Here is a 14,822-nt window from a genome sequence, read left to right on the forward strand (position 1 = left end):
CCAGCGTCTCTGCTGAACTCCCGACACTGTCAGATGCTGCTACTACATTTCGGTAACGCAACTTGTGAGTACAAATATTTTGTCAACAGTTTTAAAAAAAATCATAAAAGTTTGGAACGAGAAAAAGGAAATACAGAAAAACACAAAAAAATTCCCACCAGCAATTAACAGCTTCCCTGTAACAGGTTTTAGGAAGACCAAAGGAGATCATGTTGTGGGTGAGGGGGATGTGTGGAGTAACATTTCCTGACACTGGGAAAATTTCCCGTTGGGAGTCTGAGAAACATCCTCATTAAAAGCAGGCAATGCGGGAGAAAGGGTCTGATAGGCAGGAGAGGAACATACAGACATAGGAACCAATACTCACCCGGTACACATAGAGAAGGCTCCGGTACTCCGGACATGGTCCTCTAGGTCTACTGCCCAAATGGAGGATGAAGAAGTCATCAACCAGGCTATATTATGTGGGGACTTTGACCGCATCCCTACGGAAGAAGACAGAGGAACGGTGAAGGTTTTCCTGTGTGCGGACCCCCTGGGTAAGTAATACTACTATGGGTCTTCTCTATGGGCCATCAGAACTACCATTGGTGGTCACTCCTAACAGAGGAGTCTAACAGTCGGCCCTAACCAATATGGTGCTCTAGGCAAGATTTTGGCCGGTGCCCCCTATCACCGCCGCTATTTCCACCTCTGACCCAGCACCCCTTTCCCATGACCATCATCCCTAATGTTGGGGGCCTTTTTTTTTTGCTTCAAATACATCTTATTAGTGTTTGTATGTGAATAGGATGAACAAGCAGCTTCTGCTGTTTAAAATGATATGCGGCATGCCTATATTCTGTATGCATCTGTGGCTGTATCTGCATGTGAAATGCTACATTACAGTGATTTCCAGGAATACACTGTAACATAGCATTTCGCATGCAGATACAGCCGCAGTCACACACAGCATATAGGCATGCTGCATATCATTTTAATCAGCAGAAGCTGCTTGTGCACCTAGACATTCCAAGAGCTAATATTTTCTGTCTCACCTGTGTATAAAATATTGCTGCAAGCAGCTCTATGTTGCATACATACTTATTTAGTAATACCATATTGTATATATAGCAGAGTCTTGCTAGCATTTGCCATGCAATTCTGTTGGCTCCTCTACTGCTGTCCTAGCATTGTGAAAATAAAGATGGCTGCTGACTGCAAATGTCTGGACCCCAATGTTTAACTATACACCACCGCTACTGCAACTGCACAATCCCCTGTCAGAATCTGAGCCTCAATGATTGTACGGCACCTCAATAACCCCCCTACCCCCTTTCTTCTGGTTCTCTATGACCTCTGCAGTGTAAAAGGCTTTCTATATGTTTCTTCTAATTCTTCTGTCTGCTTGCGGTTCCTGACAGCTCCTCCTCAGTGTCCATGACGCAACGTCATGACATCATGTGCACCGCGCTGCACAGAACAGAGAAGCTGGGAGCCGAATGCTGCATGATAGACGCATGTTTAGGTGCCACTGGCGCAGCAGCTGTAGAGAACCTTTGGCCTTACTTACGCCCTTGGTGGTGGCACAGATTGCAGTGCTTTCAGTAGGTCCCTGTCACATAACATACTACTTATTGCATCTTGAAACTAGAACTGGTAATCAGCTCCTGTCATGTGACAATTGGGAGCTGATTGGCTGGAGCACCAGTTATCATACTTAGGCCCAGATTTATCAAGCCTTGGAGAGTGATAAATTGCACAGTGATAAAATACCAACCAATCAGCTCCTAACTGTCATTATTCAAACACAGGGGTCTATTTACTAATAGGTCTATTCATGAAGCAGTGAAAAGAGTGGAGAAGTGAGCCTGTGGAGAAGTTGCCCATGGCAACCGATCAGCTGCTTCTTACAATTGTATAGTATGCAAATTATAAATGTTGATTGGTTGCCATGGGCAACTTCTCCACTGGTTCACTTCTCCACACTTTTCACTGTTTCATAAATAGACCCCTAAGCCTTGGGTGGAGATAAAGTGCCAACCAATCAGCTTCTAACTGCCATGTCACAGTTAGGAGCTGATTGTTTGGTACTTTATCACTGTGCTATTTATCACTCTCCAAGGCTTGATAAATCTAGGCCTAGAGTTTTAAAACTCGTTGCTAATGAATGTCATTGATAAAACAGCCCCAAAGTACGTACAGCTGTCTTCCAAAGTGAAATGAAATCATTTAAGAGGAAACTTTCATCCAGCTCAGACAGATTCTATAGGTTGCTGTACTTGATGGATCCACATAAAGTTAATTCAAGGGAAGACTCATGGACAAAACATGTTCTCTCAGGACTTGCATGATCTGGGTGTCATTGTTTTGTAACGTTGCAGGTATACGAGGGTCCTATCACTTTTTAAGAATCGTTCTGTCACTGAAAGGTGCGGTTTCATTGAAATCATTGCATTTCATTGTTATTGTTAGAGCAAGCAAGAATATTTCCCAGCATAGAGAAATGTAATTATCAGGCCGCCCACTAGCTCAGACGCTCTTCCTCCTCGGGTAAGAGATGGGAAAAGCACATGAGGGAAGAGGGCCCTGCTCGTGAAAACTTACATTCTAAAGGGGGAGGGGCAGACAGACAGGGGTAACATGGATGGGGTAGAAAGTGAGAGTGGTTGACATTTTTTACACTTTGCCGACAAAAAACCCCACATGTATTTCACGGTGTGTATTGTTGACATGTCAGGGTGGTAATTTATATTGTGTCAGACGGGCGGATTAGGGGACAGGCCGCACCCAGATCTTATTATTGGGCACCACATAATACTGGACTGCACCCGATAACTGGGGTTCCAGAAATTTGTCAAAGTGCTAATAAAGGGGCATTAATACAGGAGATGAAGCATCACATTAATGCTTTAAATAAGGCAATGAGGTTGATATCGGAAAATGTCCTACTCAGAATCATGTGGACATCTCAACACGTGCAGCCCTGTCCACATCCGCATAATCATATGAGTGGACAGGACCGGCGCACTGCTCTCCTGAAATCACCTGCACTGCTGTGAGCTTTCCAATGATCTGATTGGTTACACATTGCTCCACCCTCACACATGTTACAGCCAGGGGAACGAGGAGATGCAAAATGAACTCAAAGAGGAGCTTAGATTCCTTTATAAATCCTGTATAATGTTTGTTATATTTATATGAACGTTTTTTTATTATTAACTGAAATTCCAATTTAAATGCAAATATTTAAATTGTGTATTTGGCGATCCATCTCCTCAAATAATCCCCTGTGTGTGAATTTGCTGTGTCCAGCAAGGAGACTTGGAATCCCAGGAACAGCTGAGAGGTAATGTTTTACCATGGAGTTATTTCACTCCTCTAAGTGCTTGGCATTGTGCTGCTGTAAGTGGTGGGCACGGTGCCTTCAGATGCCAGCTGGCAGAGACGAGTCCGCAGAAAATGGATGTATTTCTGTAACAAAACACTGCAACGGTAAAATTATCCGCCTAAGTGGTAAAACTGACAGAAACGTTTCCTCTGGATAAAAGCGGAACAGGAGATTATTCCCCAGGAATAGGCCTCTATGTCAGGATGTGTAATAAAGGCAGCGCACCTTCCCCTGCAGGTGGCCGGAGCACGCCGGAATCATCCCTACTATAGATAGCTGTAAATTGCAGCCTCTACCGGGCAGCCATGTCCTCACACCCTGGGGAGTCACCGCTGCTAGGAAAAGGTTCACTTCAGATTTATTTATTTGCTGGACAGTAAGGTCACAGCCAAGTTGCAATTCACAGGTGGGGTATAGTTTGTCAACATGAGAATGCTGACATGGTCGTAATGTCGACATGTCGTCACCGATTAAACATTGACATGATTAGAATGTCAACTAAATGTCCCTGGTGGTCTAGTGGTGAATTGCCTAACCCTAATCTCCCATAGCATAGCCCTCCTTATACCTAACCTCCCCTCCCATAGCCTAACCCTCCCCTAGTGCCTAACTCTAACCTCTCCTCCCATAACCTAACCCTCCCCTAGTGCCTAACCTCCCCTCCCATAACCTAACCCTCCCCTAGTGCCTAACCTCCCCACCCATAGCCTAACCCTCCCCTAGTGCCTAACCTCCCCTCCCATTACCTAACCCTCCCCTAGTGCCTAACCTCCCCTCCCATAACCTAACCCTCCCCTAGTGCCTAACCTCCCCTCCTATAGCCTAACCCTCCCCTAGTGCCTAACCTCCCCTCCTATAGCCTAACCCTCCCCTCCTATAGCCTAACCCTCCCCTCCTATAGCTTAACCCTCCCCTAGTGCCTAACCTCCTCTCCTATAGCCTAACCCTCCCCTATAGCCTAACCCTCCCCTCCCATAGCCTAACCCTCCCCTAGTGCCTAACCTCCCCTCCTATAGCCTAACCCTCCCCTCCTATAGCCTAACCCTCCCCTAGTGCCTAACCTCCCCTCCCATAGCCTAACCCTCCCCTAGTGCCTAACCTCCCCTCCTATAGCCTAACCCTCCCCTATAGCCTAACCCTCCCCTCCCATAGCCTAACCCTCCCCTAGTGCCTAACCCTCCCATATCCTAACCCTAACCTCCCCTCCCATAGCCTAACCCTCCTTGTGCCTAACCCTGACCCTCCCATATCCTAACCTCTCCTCCCATAGCCTAACCCTCCTTGTGCCTAACCCTAACCCTCCCCTAGTGCCTAACCCTAACCTCCCTTTCCATAGCCTAACCCTCCCCTAGTGCCTAACCCTAACCCTGCCATATCCTAACCTAACCTCCCCTCCCATAGCCTAAGCCTCTTTGTGCCTAACCCTAACCCTCCCCTAGTGCCTAACCCTAACCTCCCTTTCCATAGCTTAACCCTAACACTCCCATATACTAACCCTAACCTCTCCTCCCATAGCCTAACCCTCCCTTAGTGCCTAACCCTCCCATAGACTAACTCTCTTCATAGTGCCTAACCCTAACCTCCTCTCACATAGCCTAATCCTTCTTGTAGTGCCTAACCCTAGCACCCTCCCCAGTGCCTCCCCTCCTGTAGCCTAACCCTTCCTAACTGCTTGGCTGTTACTTTGGAGTCTATGTAGTAAGCCTTGGAGAGAGATAAAGTACCAGCCAAGCAGCTAACTTCCATGTTACAGGCTGTGTTTAAAAAATGACAGGAGCTGATTGGTTGGTAGTTTATCTCTCTCCACTTTATCACTCCCCAAGGCTTAGTACATCTGCCCCTGGGCCCTGAGTCACAGTCCCTTTACAGTGCTAGGAGAGATGTTACGCAGGTGAGGATGTGAAGCCTCCACGTTCATACAGAAGGAAGGCCAGCACATACCGCGCCAGGAACGCGTATGCCAGCTGGAGGTATCGGAATAACCGGTCGCATTCCTGCTTCAGTTAATTGAATTTAGCAATGATATGCTGTAGTGTTATATATGATGTGTATATGTATATGTAGTGTTATATATGATGTGCCGCACACCCTGCACCCATGAGAGATCCACCATCTGCTGCTTCAGAATCCGTGTGGCACCCCTCCAGTAAAGGTCCCTCCAGTGGGTCCATCTTGGCGGCCATGCATACCGCATGTTGGCACTGGCACAGCAGATAGCATAGACCCTGGCAGCACGCACACTTAAGTTAAGAACCCTCTTTCCAAATGTATTGTAGCAGCAAGGAGGACCTTTAGTGTGGGCCCAGGGCACAGAAACTGTCTTCTATCCAGGTATGGAGACTGGTCCATTGTACATAGGCCACCTCAGCTGTTAAAATGCCCCAGCCTGGGCCCAATATCTTTTCCAGTTTCCGTGCCGGATTTGCAGTAATATTGTTATCTGCACTGTAATGTAGAGAACCCTTGGCACGGGCAGGCCGCCCTGTTATGTCCTTGGGCGGTTGACTACAGGTGGCAGCTGACGTGTTGAGATAAGAAAGGTAAATGGAAACATAATGAAAACACAGTTAATCAGATGTTTATTTAAGTTTACAATTTCTTTTATCTCTCGAATTAAAGTTTTAGGAACAGGTTGTTTGACTCCAGACTAGTTATACGTACAGTATTTCACCTGTATTAGTTACCCATAAAGGGCAACTAACTCCAAAAGATACAATCTTAATACAAACTGACATGACTAGTGTTTCTGTAATTAGTACAGCGGTGGTGCACATGGGGGGGTTCTGAGTATCCCAAAACATCCTCTGATGGGCCGAGTCTCTCCGTATCGACAGTAGATCGTAGCCCCGACCCCGCGTGGGTCTATCTGAAGTGGGGGCAGCCATATATGACAAAATTCTATGAATTTGCATTAAAATGCCCCCACTTACCATTGAAATGGGGAGATCAGGGTAGGTAATGCATTATTCATGAGGACAGAGCAGGGCCAATATGACATTTTTAGCCATGATCCCCTCCATACACCTATGGTTCATGGCACTATGTGGTGAGCATTGGCCTATCTATAATGGATGCAGTATGTGCGGTGAACATGGTCCCCTGGGTCCAGAGGGGCCTGCCCCACATACCCTGCACCCATGTTTAATTACTTACCTCTCCGGAGTCACACATTGGCGCTGTAGCATTACATCACTTGGAAAATGGCCGCTGTGCTTGCTCATGAGAAGTGTCACCAGGACATGGTGGGCGCCATGTTTTCGGAGACCAGCGCATGGACGTCACTGGTTCCTATTGTGCCGAGGAGAGAAGGGGCGCCCGCACGGAGTTTGCACATGAGCCCCCTCCTCTGATAAACCGCCGCTGGTGGTGAGGGGTTGGGACCTAATGATAAGAAGCGCTTGGCTCCACCTCCGTCGTCTGTCAGCTGCATCTCCCCTAAAAACACTCTCCTGGAGTGTAGAAAGTAAATGTAGACAAGAACGTTAATTGACTAGGATCCAGTCACATGACTAAAGTACTTTGAGGCTGTTTTATTAAAGGCTCACTAACTCTTCATTCATTTTTGTACAAATAATATTGTCCTTTTTTATGCTGTATGACGTCAAGTCCGGACACGAACAGGCTGAAGTGATCGCAAGCGCTGAGTAGTTTCAGAGCTACTCAGAAACTGCACAAACTGTTTTTGCAGATCTCGGCTGCACATGCGGTCGCACTTCTGCTAAGCTAAAATACACTCCCCAGTGGGCGGCAGCATAGCGTTTGCACAACTGCTAAAACTAGCCAGCGAGCGATCAACTCGGAATGACCCCCATAGAGCAGGTGTGTTGCATTGGATAAGCCAGCAGCTGGAGATGTGTCTGAGACAGAAACTACCAGCGTAGACATACAGCCACAGAACAGGACTTCTGCAAGATCAAATAGTGGACAACCACCTAAGATATGTTATTATGAGTTAGCAAATATCACATTCTGTGAACCCCAAAATATCCAGGAAGCAAAGTCAAGTAACAACTGGAGTGAAAGGAAATCGGCAATAGACAAAGAGATGACATCGCTCAGTGGCAATAATAGGTGGACTATAGTTACAGAGTCACCTCAAAGTAGCCAGACCCTCCTCAAAGCAGTCAATAGCAAATGGATCTTCTACAAAAAAATGAAAGCAGACGGGATTACTGCGCATTATAAAGCTGGTCTTGTCACAAAGGGTGATACACTGAGATCTGGAGTTGACTACTGGGAAATCTACTCTACTGCAGCAAGGTACAGCACATGATGCTCAGTCTATTGGCAGGCGCAGCAGTAAACTGGTCAAGTAGAAAGCACCCACTGTAGCCCTATCCACCACCAAGGCAGAATACAGGAAGATAACCGACTCTTTTAAATAAGGATGACACCATCAACATGAAGTGTGACAATAAGGTGAAATTGACTTGTCCTATAGCACCAAGCACCATGGACGATCAGACACAACTTCATCCATGAGCTGGAGGGGAGTGGATCTATTCATGTGACCTTTGTAGCAAGTGAGAAGATTCCTGCTGATATGCTCACAAGGGAGTTACGTCACAATTACTAGTCTTATTTCTAAGGAATTGTGGAGTGGAATATACTTGACATGTTTATTTCTTGTTTAATCCTATATTTCCAGTTACAGGTCTTTACTGAAATAAAAGATGTAACCGGAGACAGCTTGTAGCGAGAGAAGGTGTTGATAAAGAAGTGCGCTCCTGTGCTATCTTCATAATGGAAGCATTAGATCCTTTACCAAGATGGATGCCAATATGTGTTCTGCACATATCGCTCCGGCACTCGCTCCATTTATTCATAAAGGAATAAATGAAGCGATCGTCAACTGCGAATAGACGCAGCTTGGAACACCATGCAGCATTCCGTGACGCAACGTGCTGGCTCTGGTGGTAGATAGTGTTTCCTGAGCCATTTAGCTCACTGCACGTCCCGTATCGCAGTAAGATGAGCATGGCTACATCTGTATACTGTATCAACAACTCTGAATGCATAGGCTGCACTCTCAGTGATATCACTGGTTCCTAGTGACTGGATAGGCTGCATTCTCAGTGATGTCACTGGTTCCTAGTGAATGGTTAGGCTGCATTCTCAGTGATGTCACTGGTACCTAGTCACTGGATAGGCTGCATTCTCAGTGATGTCACTGGTACCTAGTGAATGGTTAGGCTGCATTCTCAGTGATGTCACTGGTACCTAGTGAATGGTTAGGCTGCACTCTCAGTGATGTCACTGGTACCTAGTGAATGGATAGTCTGCATTCTCAGTGATGACACTGGTACCTAGTGAATGGTTAGGCTGCATTTTCAGTGAAGTCACTGGTAACTAGTGATTGGATAGGATGCACTCTCAGTGATGACACTGGTTCCTAGTGAATGGTTAGGCTGCATTTTCAGTGAAGTCACTGGTACCTAGTGAATGGTTAGGCTGCATTCTCAGTGATGTCACTGGTTCCTAGTGAATGGTTAGGCTGCATTCTCAGTGATGTCACTGGTACCTAGTCACTGGATAGGCTGCATTCTCAGTGATGTCACTGGTACCTAGTGAATGGTTAGGCTGCATTCTCAGTGAAGTCACTGGTACCTAGTGAATGGATAGTCTGCATTCTCAGTGATGACACTGGTACCTAGTGAATGGTTAGGCTGCATTTTCAGTGAAGTCACTGGTAACTAGTGATTGGATAGGATGCACTCTCAGTGATGACACTGGTTCCTAGTGAATGGTTAGGCTGCATTTTCAGTGAAGTCACTGGTACCTAGTGAATGGTTAGGCTGCACTCTCAGTGATGTCACTGGTACCTAGTGAATGGATAGTCTGCATTCTCAGTGATGTCACTGGTACCTAGTAAATGGATAGGCTATAATCTAAGTGATGTCACTGGTACCTAGTGAATGGATAGTCTGCATTCTCAGTGATGTCACTGGTACCTAGTAAATGGATAGGCTATAATCTAAGTGATGTCACTGGTACCTAGTGAGTGGTTAGGCTGCAATATTGTGGCGCCATATAAACAAAGGATAATAATAATAATGTCACTGGTAACTAGTAAAATGGATAGTCTGCACTCAGTGATGTCACTGGTAACTAGTGTATGGATAGTCTGCACTCAGTGATGTCACTGGTTCCTGGTGTATGGATAGGCTGCGTTCTCGGTGATGTCATTGACTCTTAGTGAACTCATTGGCTGCATTGTTATATTGGTTCAACTAGCAAATGAACTGTCCCCATCATAAGTTACATTGAGTTGACCAGAAGATGTAACTAATTCTTCTGTGATGACATTTATTTCCCTTAGAATCGGAGAGGGAAAGAGCTGCTCTGCGTACAGAGGTGTACCCCAAGCTAAGGGAGTATTGCAGACATGTCCTTGGTTTGGAGATTCAGGTAGGTGCTTGCAAAACAGCATTCACTGACTTTGTATTGTTGTAATAAACATATATATGCACCCCCATGTGTAGACCTATTTATCACATTAGGTACAAAATGGCAGTAGAACATCTAATATGACCCCTTCCACCCTGAACAACATGCATTGCTGTTAAACTTCCTTCCACGTTAAGCTACCTTAATAAAATAATTAAATTAACTTGTAGATCACTCACTTATTGCTAACATAAAGCAGCAATCCCATGAACATAAATGTCTGTGGTGGGCAATTAGAAGTATCTTGGTAAATACCTTTTTTACTTGCTTTGTTTCTTCAGACTGCTATTACTGATTTATGATTTTGCAGATTTTCCACAATGTCACCTAATTACTATGACAGCCACAATCAAATTTAATGTAGTGAGCAGAGTGGCGTAGGAAAGCCCCTCTGAGCACTATCTGCACTGTAACATCCTACCCATCCCTATCCCCCCTCCTTCTGCCACATGCCATGCTGAGATCTGTGAGCATGTGTCTCTATGGCAGACTGACTATCTCTGGCAGCCATACTTGTTTTCCCTAAAGATAAGGTTATATTGATCTCTAGGAAGTGACTATCAGATGCTTGTTTTTAAATGTATTTAAACTGCCTTTGCCTTTAAATTTTAGAATTTGTCCATTAAGGATGTATACGGATAATGACTGTTCTAGAATAATAAAACTGCTAAATGCAAACTAGTCTTTAATGATCATACAAAATATTGCAAAAATGTGACCCAGCAGCTCATATACCATTGTGTACCCTTTTTTGCGCAAATCACCAGTTTATTTGCAAAGCTGCTAAACTAGACGGATCAGATGGAGGCTTCTGCTGTAGGGTTCCCCCATTTTTATTTTAAGATTCCTGAACAGGTGACATGGACGAAACTGCAGCAGGGTAACAACCATTTATATGCCATCAGAACCCTCCACATAGCCCTTTATATGCCATCAGGACCCTCCACATAGCCCTTTATATGCCATCAGGACCCTCCACATAGCCCTTTATTTATTCATTTATTTATTTATTAGCAGTTTCTTATATAGCGCAGCATATTCCGTTGCGCTTTACAATTAGAACAACAGTTATAGAACAAAACTGGGCAAAGACAGACAGACAGAGGTAGGAAGGCCCTGCTCGCAAGCTTACAATCTACAGGGAAATAGGCATTTATACACAAGGATAGATGCTACCTGTTACATAATGGTTCCCCAGATTGCTAGGTTCTTAATGGTTTGTATGATATGATCACCCAGCAATGTTGGAAGACAAAATGTGAGTTTATGTGGACTGTACAGAGGGGATGTAACTTGATAGGGAAGCATTGAAGGTTATGTGTGTGGGTCTGAAATTTGGTAGGCTTGTCTGAAGAGATGAGTTTTCAGGGAACCTTTAAAGGTTTGGAGACTAGAGGAGAGTCTTATTGTGCGGGGGAGTGCATTCCACAGAGTGGGTGAAGCCCGGGTAAAGTCCTGTAATTTTGAGTGGGAACAGGTAATACATGTGGATGCCATCAGGACCCTCCACATAGCCCTTTATATGCCATCGGACCCCTCCACATTCTCCATTATATGCCATCAGAGTACCGTCATGAGTAACATCGGAAACATTGATACTTTGCTTCCGATAGTTGTTGAGTATGCCATCAATGGAGAGTTGCAATGTTTACTCGCTATCAGTTGTTTTCTTCAATGTCTTCATTCATTTGTATTGACCGGCTTCGGGGGCTGGCCAGGCTCCGCCTACTTCTTCCTTACAACCATTCTGCACGCACGCACACAGCACCAGCAGCACTCAGCAGTGTCTGTGCTGTGGGACTGATTCAGATGTGGTTGGAGGTGCACCCTGATGCGCAGAGTACCAATGTCTGCTACTTTGCGCATGTGCAGGACCCGTTCTGCGTGTGCGTGAACGGGGCCTGGCACACAGGACGCTATGGACGGCATCAGACAGTCAGTGATTGATAGTATGCTGCCATCTGGGTGCGGGGAGTGGGCGGCTCTGGCCTCCGTTTGTGACAGGTGACAGCTTGGCCGCTGAGACGCGATGGCAGATATATATTTCCTTAACAGAATCTGATGTTTACAGCTATGTGTATTTGGCAAATCATCAATATATCCTTCATGCTGTGGCCTATCGCAGGTGCTGGACGGCTATGACGGAATACACCCCGATGACCTCTACAGCAGCAGCGTCCGCAGGAACCGTATGCAGCTGCTGGAGGAGTGCGTCCTGTCCTCGGCCGGACCCTGCTTTGTGGTAAGGACGACGATGAGTGCCGGAGGGTGGAGGATATTTAACTCATCCAAACCATTTTCCTAAGTGAAAGCGGCAATTACATTGTTGCCAGTATTTTAAATAATGGGGGCGATGTATCAAACCTTCTAAAGAGAACAAGTGGATATGTTGTCTATGGGTGTGGTATGGAAGGTAGATAGCAACTAGGTCGACAGTGTCTAGGTCGACCACTATTGGTCGACAGTAACTAGGTCAACAGGGTCTCTAGGTCGACAGGGTCTTTATGTCGACAGGGTCTAGGTCGAGAGGTCAAAAGGTCGACATGAGTTTTTTTATCTTTTTTTGGTGTCGTTTTCTTCGTAGAGTGACCAGGAACCCCAATTAGTGCACCGTGTCCCCTCGCAAGGTGCCTCGCTCCGCTACCGTTTCGCTCGGCACAGATTACCGTTCCAATCTTAGTTCACGTGGATCGTTAAGTATGAAAGGGTAAAAAAGAAAAATAGTGAAAAACTCATGTCGACCTTTTGACCTGTCGACTAGAACATGTCGACATAGAGACCCTGTCGACATAGAAACCCTGTCGACCTAGTTACTGTCGACCAATAGTGGTCGACGTAGACACTGTCAACCTAGTTACTGTCGACCTAGAGACCGGATCCCGTTGTCTATAGCAACCGATCAGTAAGCACTAAGAGGCAGAAGGAAAGGGATTTTATTGGCCAGTTGAAAAATATTAAGAAATTCTGGATATTTCTGTGTACAAAAAGCTCTAAAGACAAATCTGCTAAATCTCGCATAGTCCTTGGAAAGTAGGGACTGCTGGAAAGTACAGTCGTGGATCATGAATATATCTGGCTGTGTGAGGATACAATAGCTCTATAACGCTCCTTACATATTACACACAATGACGCACACGTCCATAGGAGGTGCTGGTGGCCTGGCAATGCTAGGTTGTATACCTCCAGTCTCAGGTCATTACCCTGCTGTGTACCCCAGAGGGTTGTTACGCAGCCAATTTGTCGACAGTAAATTCGCCGATGGTAAAACGCTATTGGCTTCATGCCGATGCGGTTGTAATTCTGCCTAAAGCATTTTAGCTGTGTCGGCATTATAACTTTAAGCTTAATGTTTTGCCATGCTATAAATGAAAATGCTTTTATAACCGTGTCGGCATAATGCCACCGGCATTCTCCCGTCTGCATATTCACTGTCAACATATTGATTGTCAAAAAAAGGTATGCACTCCATTGCTAAAAATAGCAGACATTCATCAAAGAGTAAGGGGTAAATTTCCGAAGCATCTTATTTGCAGTTGAATTGAAACCGACAGGCATCGATGGTGGATTGCAGTCTAAAAACCAGTATTTACTATGCATCAGTTTATATTGGGATTTGTCATCCGTCGCCAATAGCCGTTAGAGTTCAAATCCCCGGTGTAAATCAGACAGTAATCCGCTGTCAGTCTGCAGACGATTTGACTAATTTTTATTTTTATACATTTTTGTCACTGAATAAAATCAGGAGTACTTTAATAAATGACATACTGTATAACATCATAGCTAGGCCCCATCACATCACGAGCAGGGTGTAGCGCACGGCTCTTTGCCCACGTTGCAGCACAAGGGATGCTCTCAGATTTACCGACCTGCAGCAATGTCCATGAGAATGTATGAGACGTAAAACGCAGACACGCTACGCAGTGATAAATGCCTCACGCACTGTATGTGTGTATCTGCAGTGAAACTGACAGCTTTTATCCCGGCTGTAAATATAAGCTCAATACATCAGAACAGCATCCTGTAAATGGGACATTAATGCCTCCCGTGGGCACCCACCAGGCTGCAGAATAAGGGATAAATTTACTAAGTGGTGCTTTTCAGAGCCACATCTTTGGCAGATTTAAAGGGGTAATAATATTAAATACAAAACATGCCTGGTTATGTATTTAATATACTCTCCCCTTTTAATACATCTTCCTAAACTGCAGAAGGCGCATTGGCTTAGAAAATCTCCACTTTTTTACCCCGTCTTCCATTGCCCAGTAATACATCATCAGGGGTATTACAGATAATATGCACGGGATGGGATCCAACATTCACTCTGCAGTGAGTTTGTACGGAAATACATGACGCTAAATGAATATATCAATTCAATTGTATTTATTAACAGTTATAATGTGGAGCACACATCTTCTGCCGTGCTTTTCATTCACTTACAGCAGTCCCTTCCCCAGGGGAGCTTGCAATCCCAATCACATATATACATACACACACTAGTATACATTTTTTGTGAAAATCCAGTTAAAACCTACCAGTATGTTTTAGTCTTGTGGAAGGAAACCCTTAGTTTAGTGCCCAGAGGAAACCCAACCAAACACAGAGAGAACATACAAACCCCACACATATAGAGCTTTGGTTGGAATCGAACCCAGGATCTCCATATACCCTCACATCTCATCATATAAATCGGTATACCTCCATATAACCTCACATCTCATCATATAATCGTTATACCTCCATATAACCTCACATCTCATCCTATAAACAGTACACCTCCATATAACCTCACATCTTATCATATAACCGGTATACCTCTACATAACCTCACATCTCGCCATATAACCAGTATACCTCCATATAACCTCACATCTCATCATATAACTGGTATACCTCCATATGACCTCACATCTCGCCATATAACCAGTATACCTCCATATAACCTCACATCTCATCATATAATTGGTATGCCTCCATATAAACCTCACATCTCATCCTATAATCAGCA

The 14,822-nt window shown here is 45.0% G+C and overlaps 1 protein-coding gene across 1 annotated transcript in view; it reads left to right on the top strand.

The window, feature by feature from the left end:
- Nucleotides 1-240: 240 nt before the first annotated feature.
- LOC134989958 (NACHT and WD repeat domain-containing protein 2-like) overlaps nt 241-14,822 on the top strand; it is a 46,308-nt gene continuing 31,726 nt past the window's right edge. The window contains exons 1-3 of the mRNA XM_063950635.1: nt 241-539; nt 9,690-9,778; nt 11,943-12,059. Coding sequence (XP_063806705.1) covers nt 428-539; nt 9,690-9,778; nt 11,943-12,059 — 318 coding nt within the window. The 5' untranslated portion in view covers nt 241-427. The remainder of the gene's footprint in view (nt 540-9,689; nt 9,779-11,942; nt 12,060-14,822) is intronic.

The sequence above is a fragment of the Pseudophryne corroboree genome, chromosome 2 (genome assembly GCF_028390025.1).
Source record: "Pseudophryne corroboree isolate aPseCor3 chromosome 2, aPseCor3.hap2, whole genome shotgun sequence".
NCBI lineage: Eukaryota > Metazoa > Chordata > Amphibia > Anura > Myobatrachidae > Pseudophryne > Pseudophryne corroboree.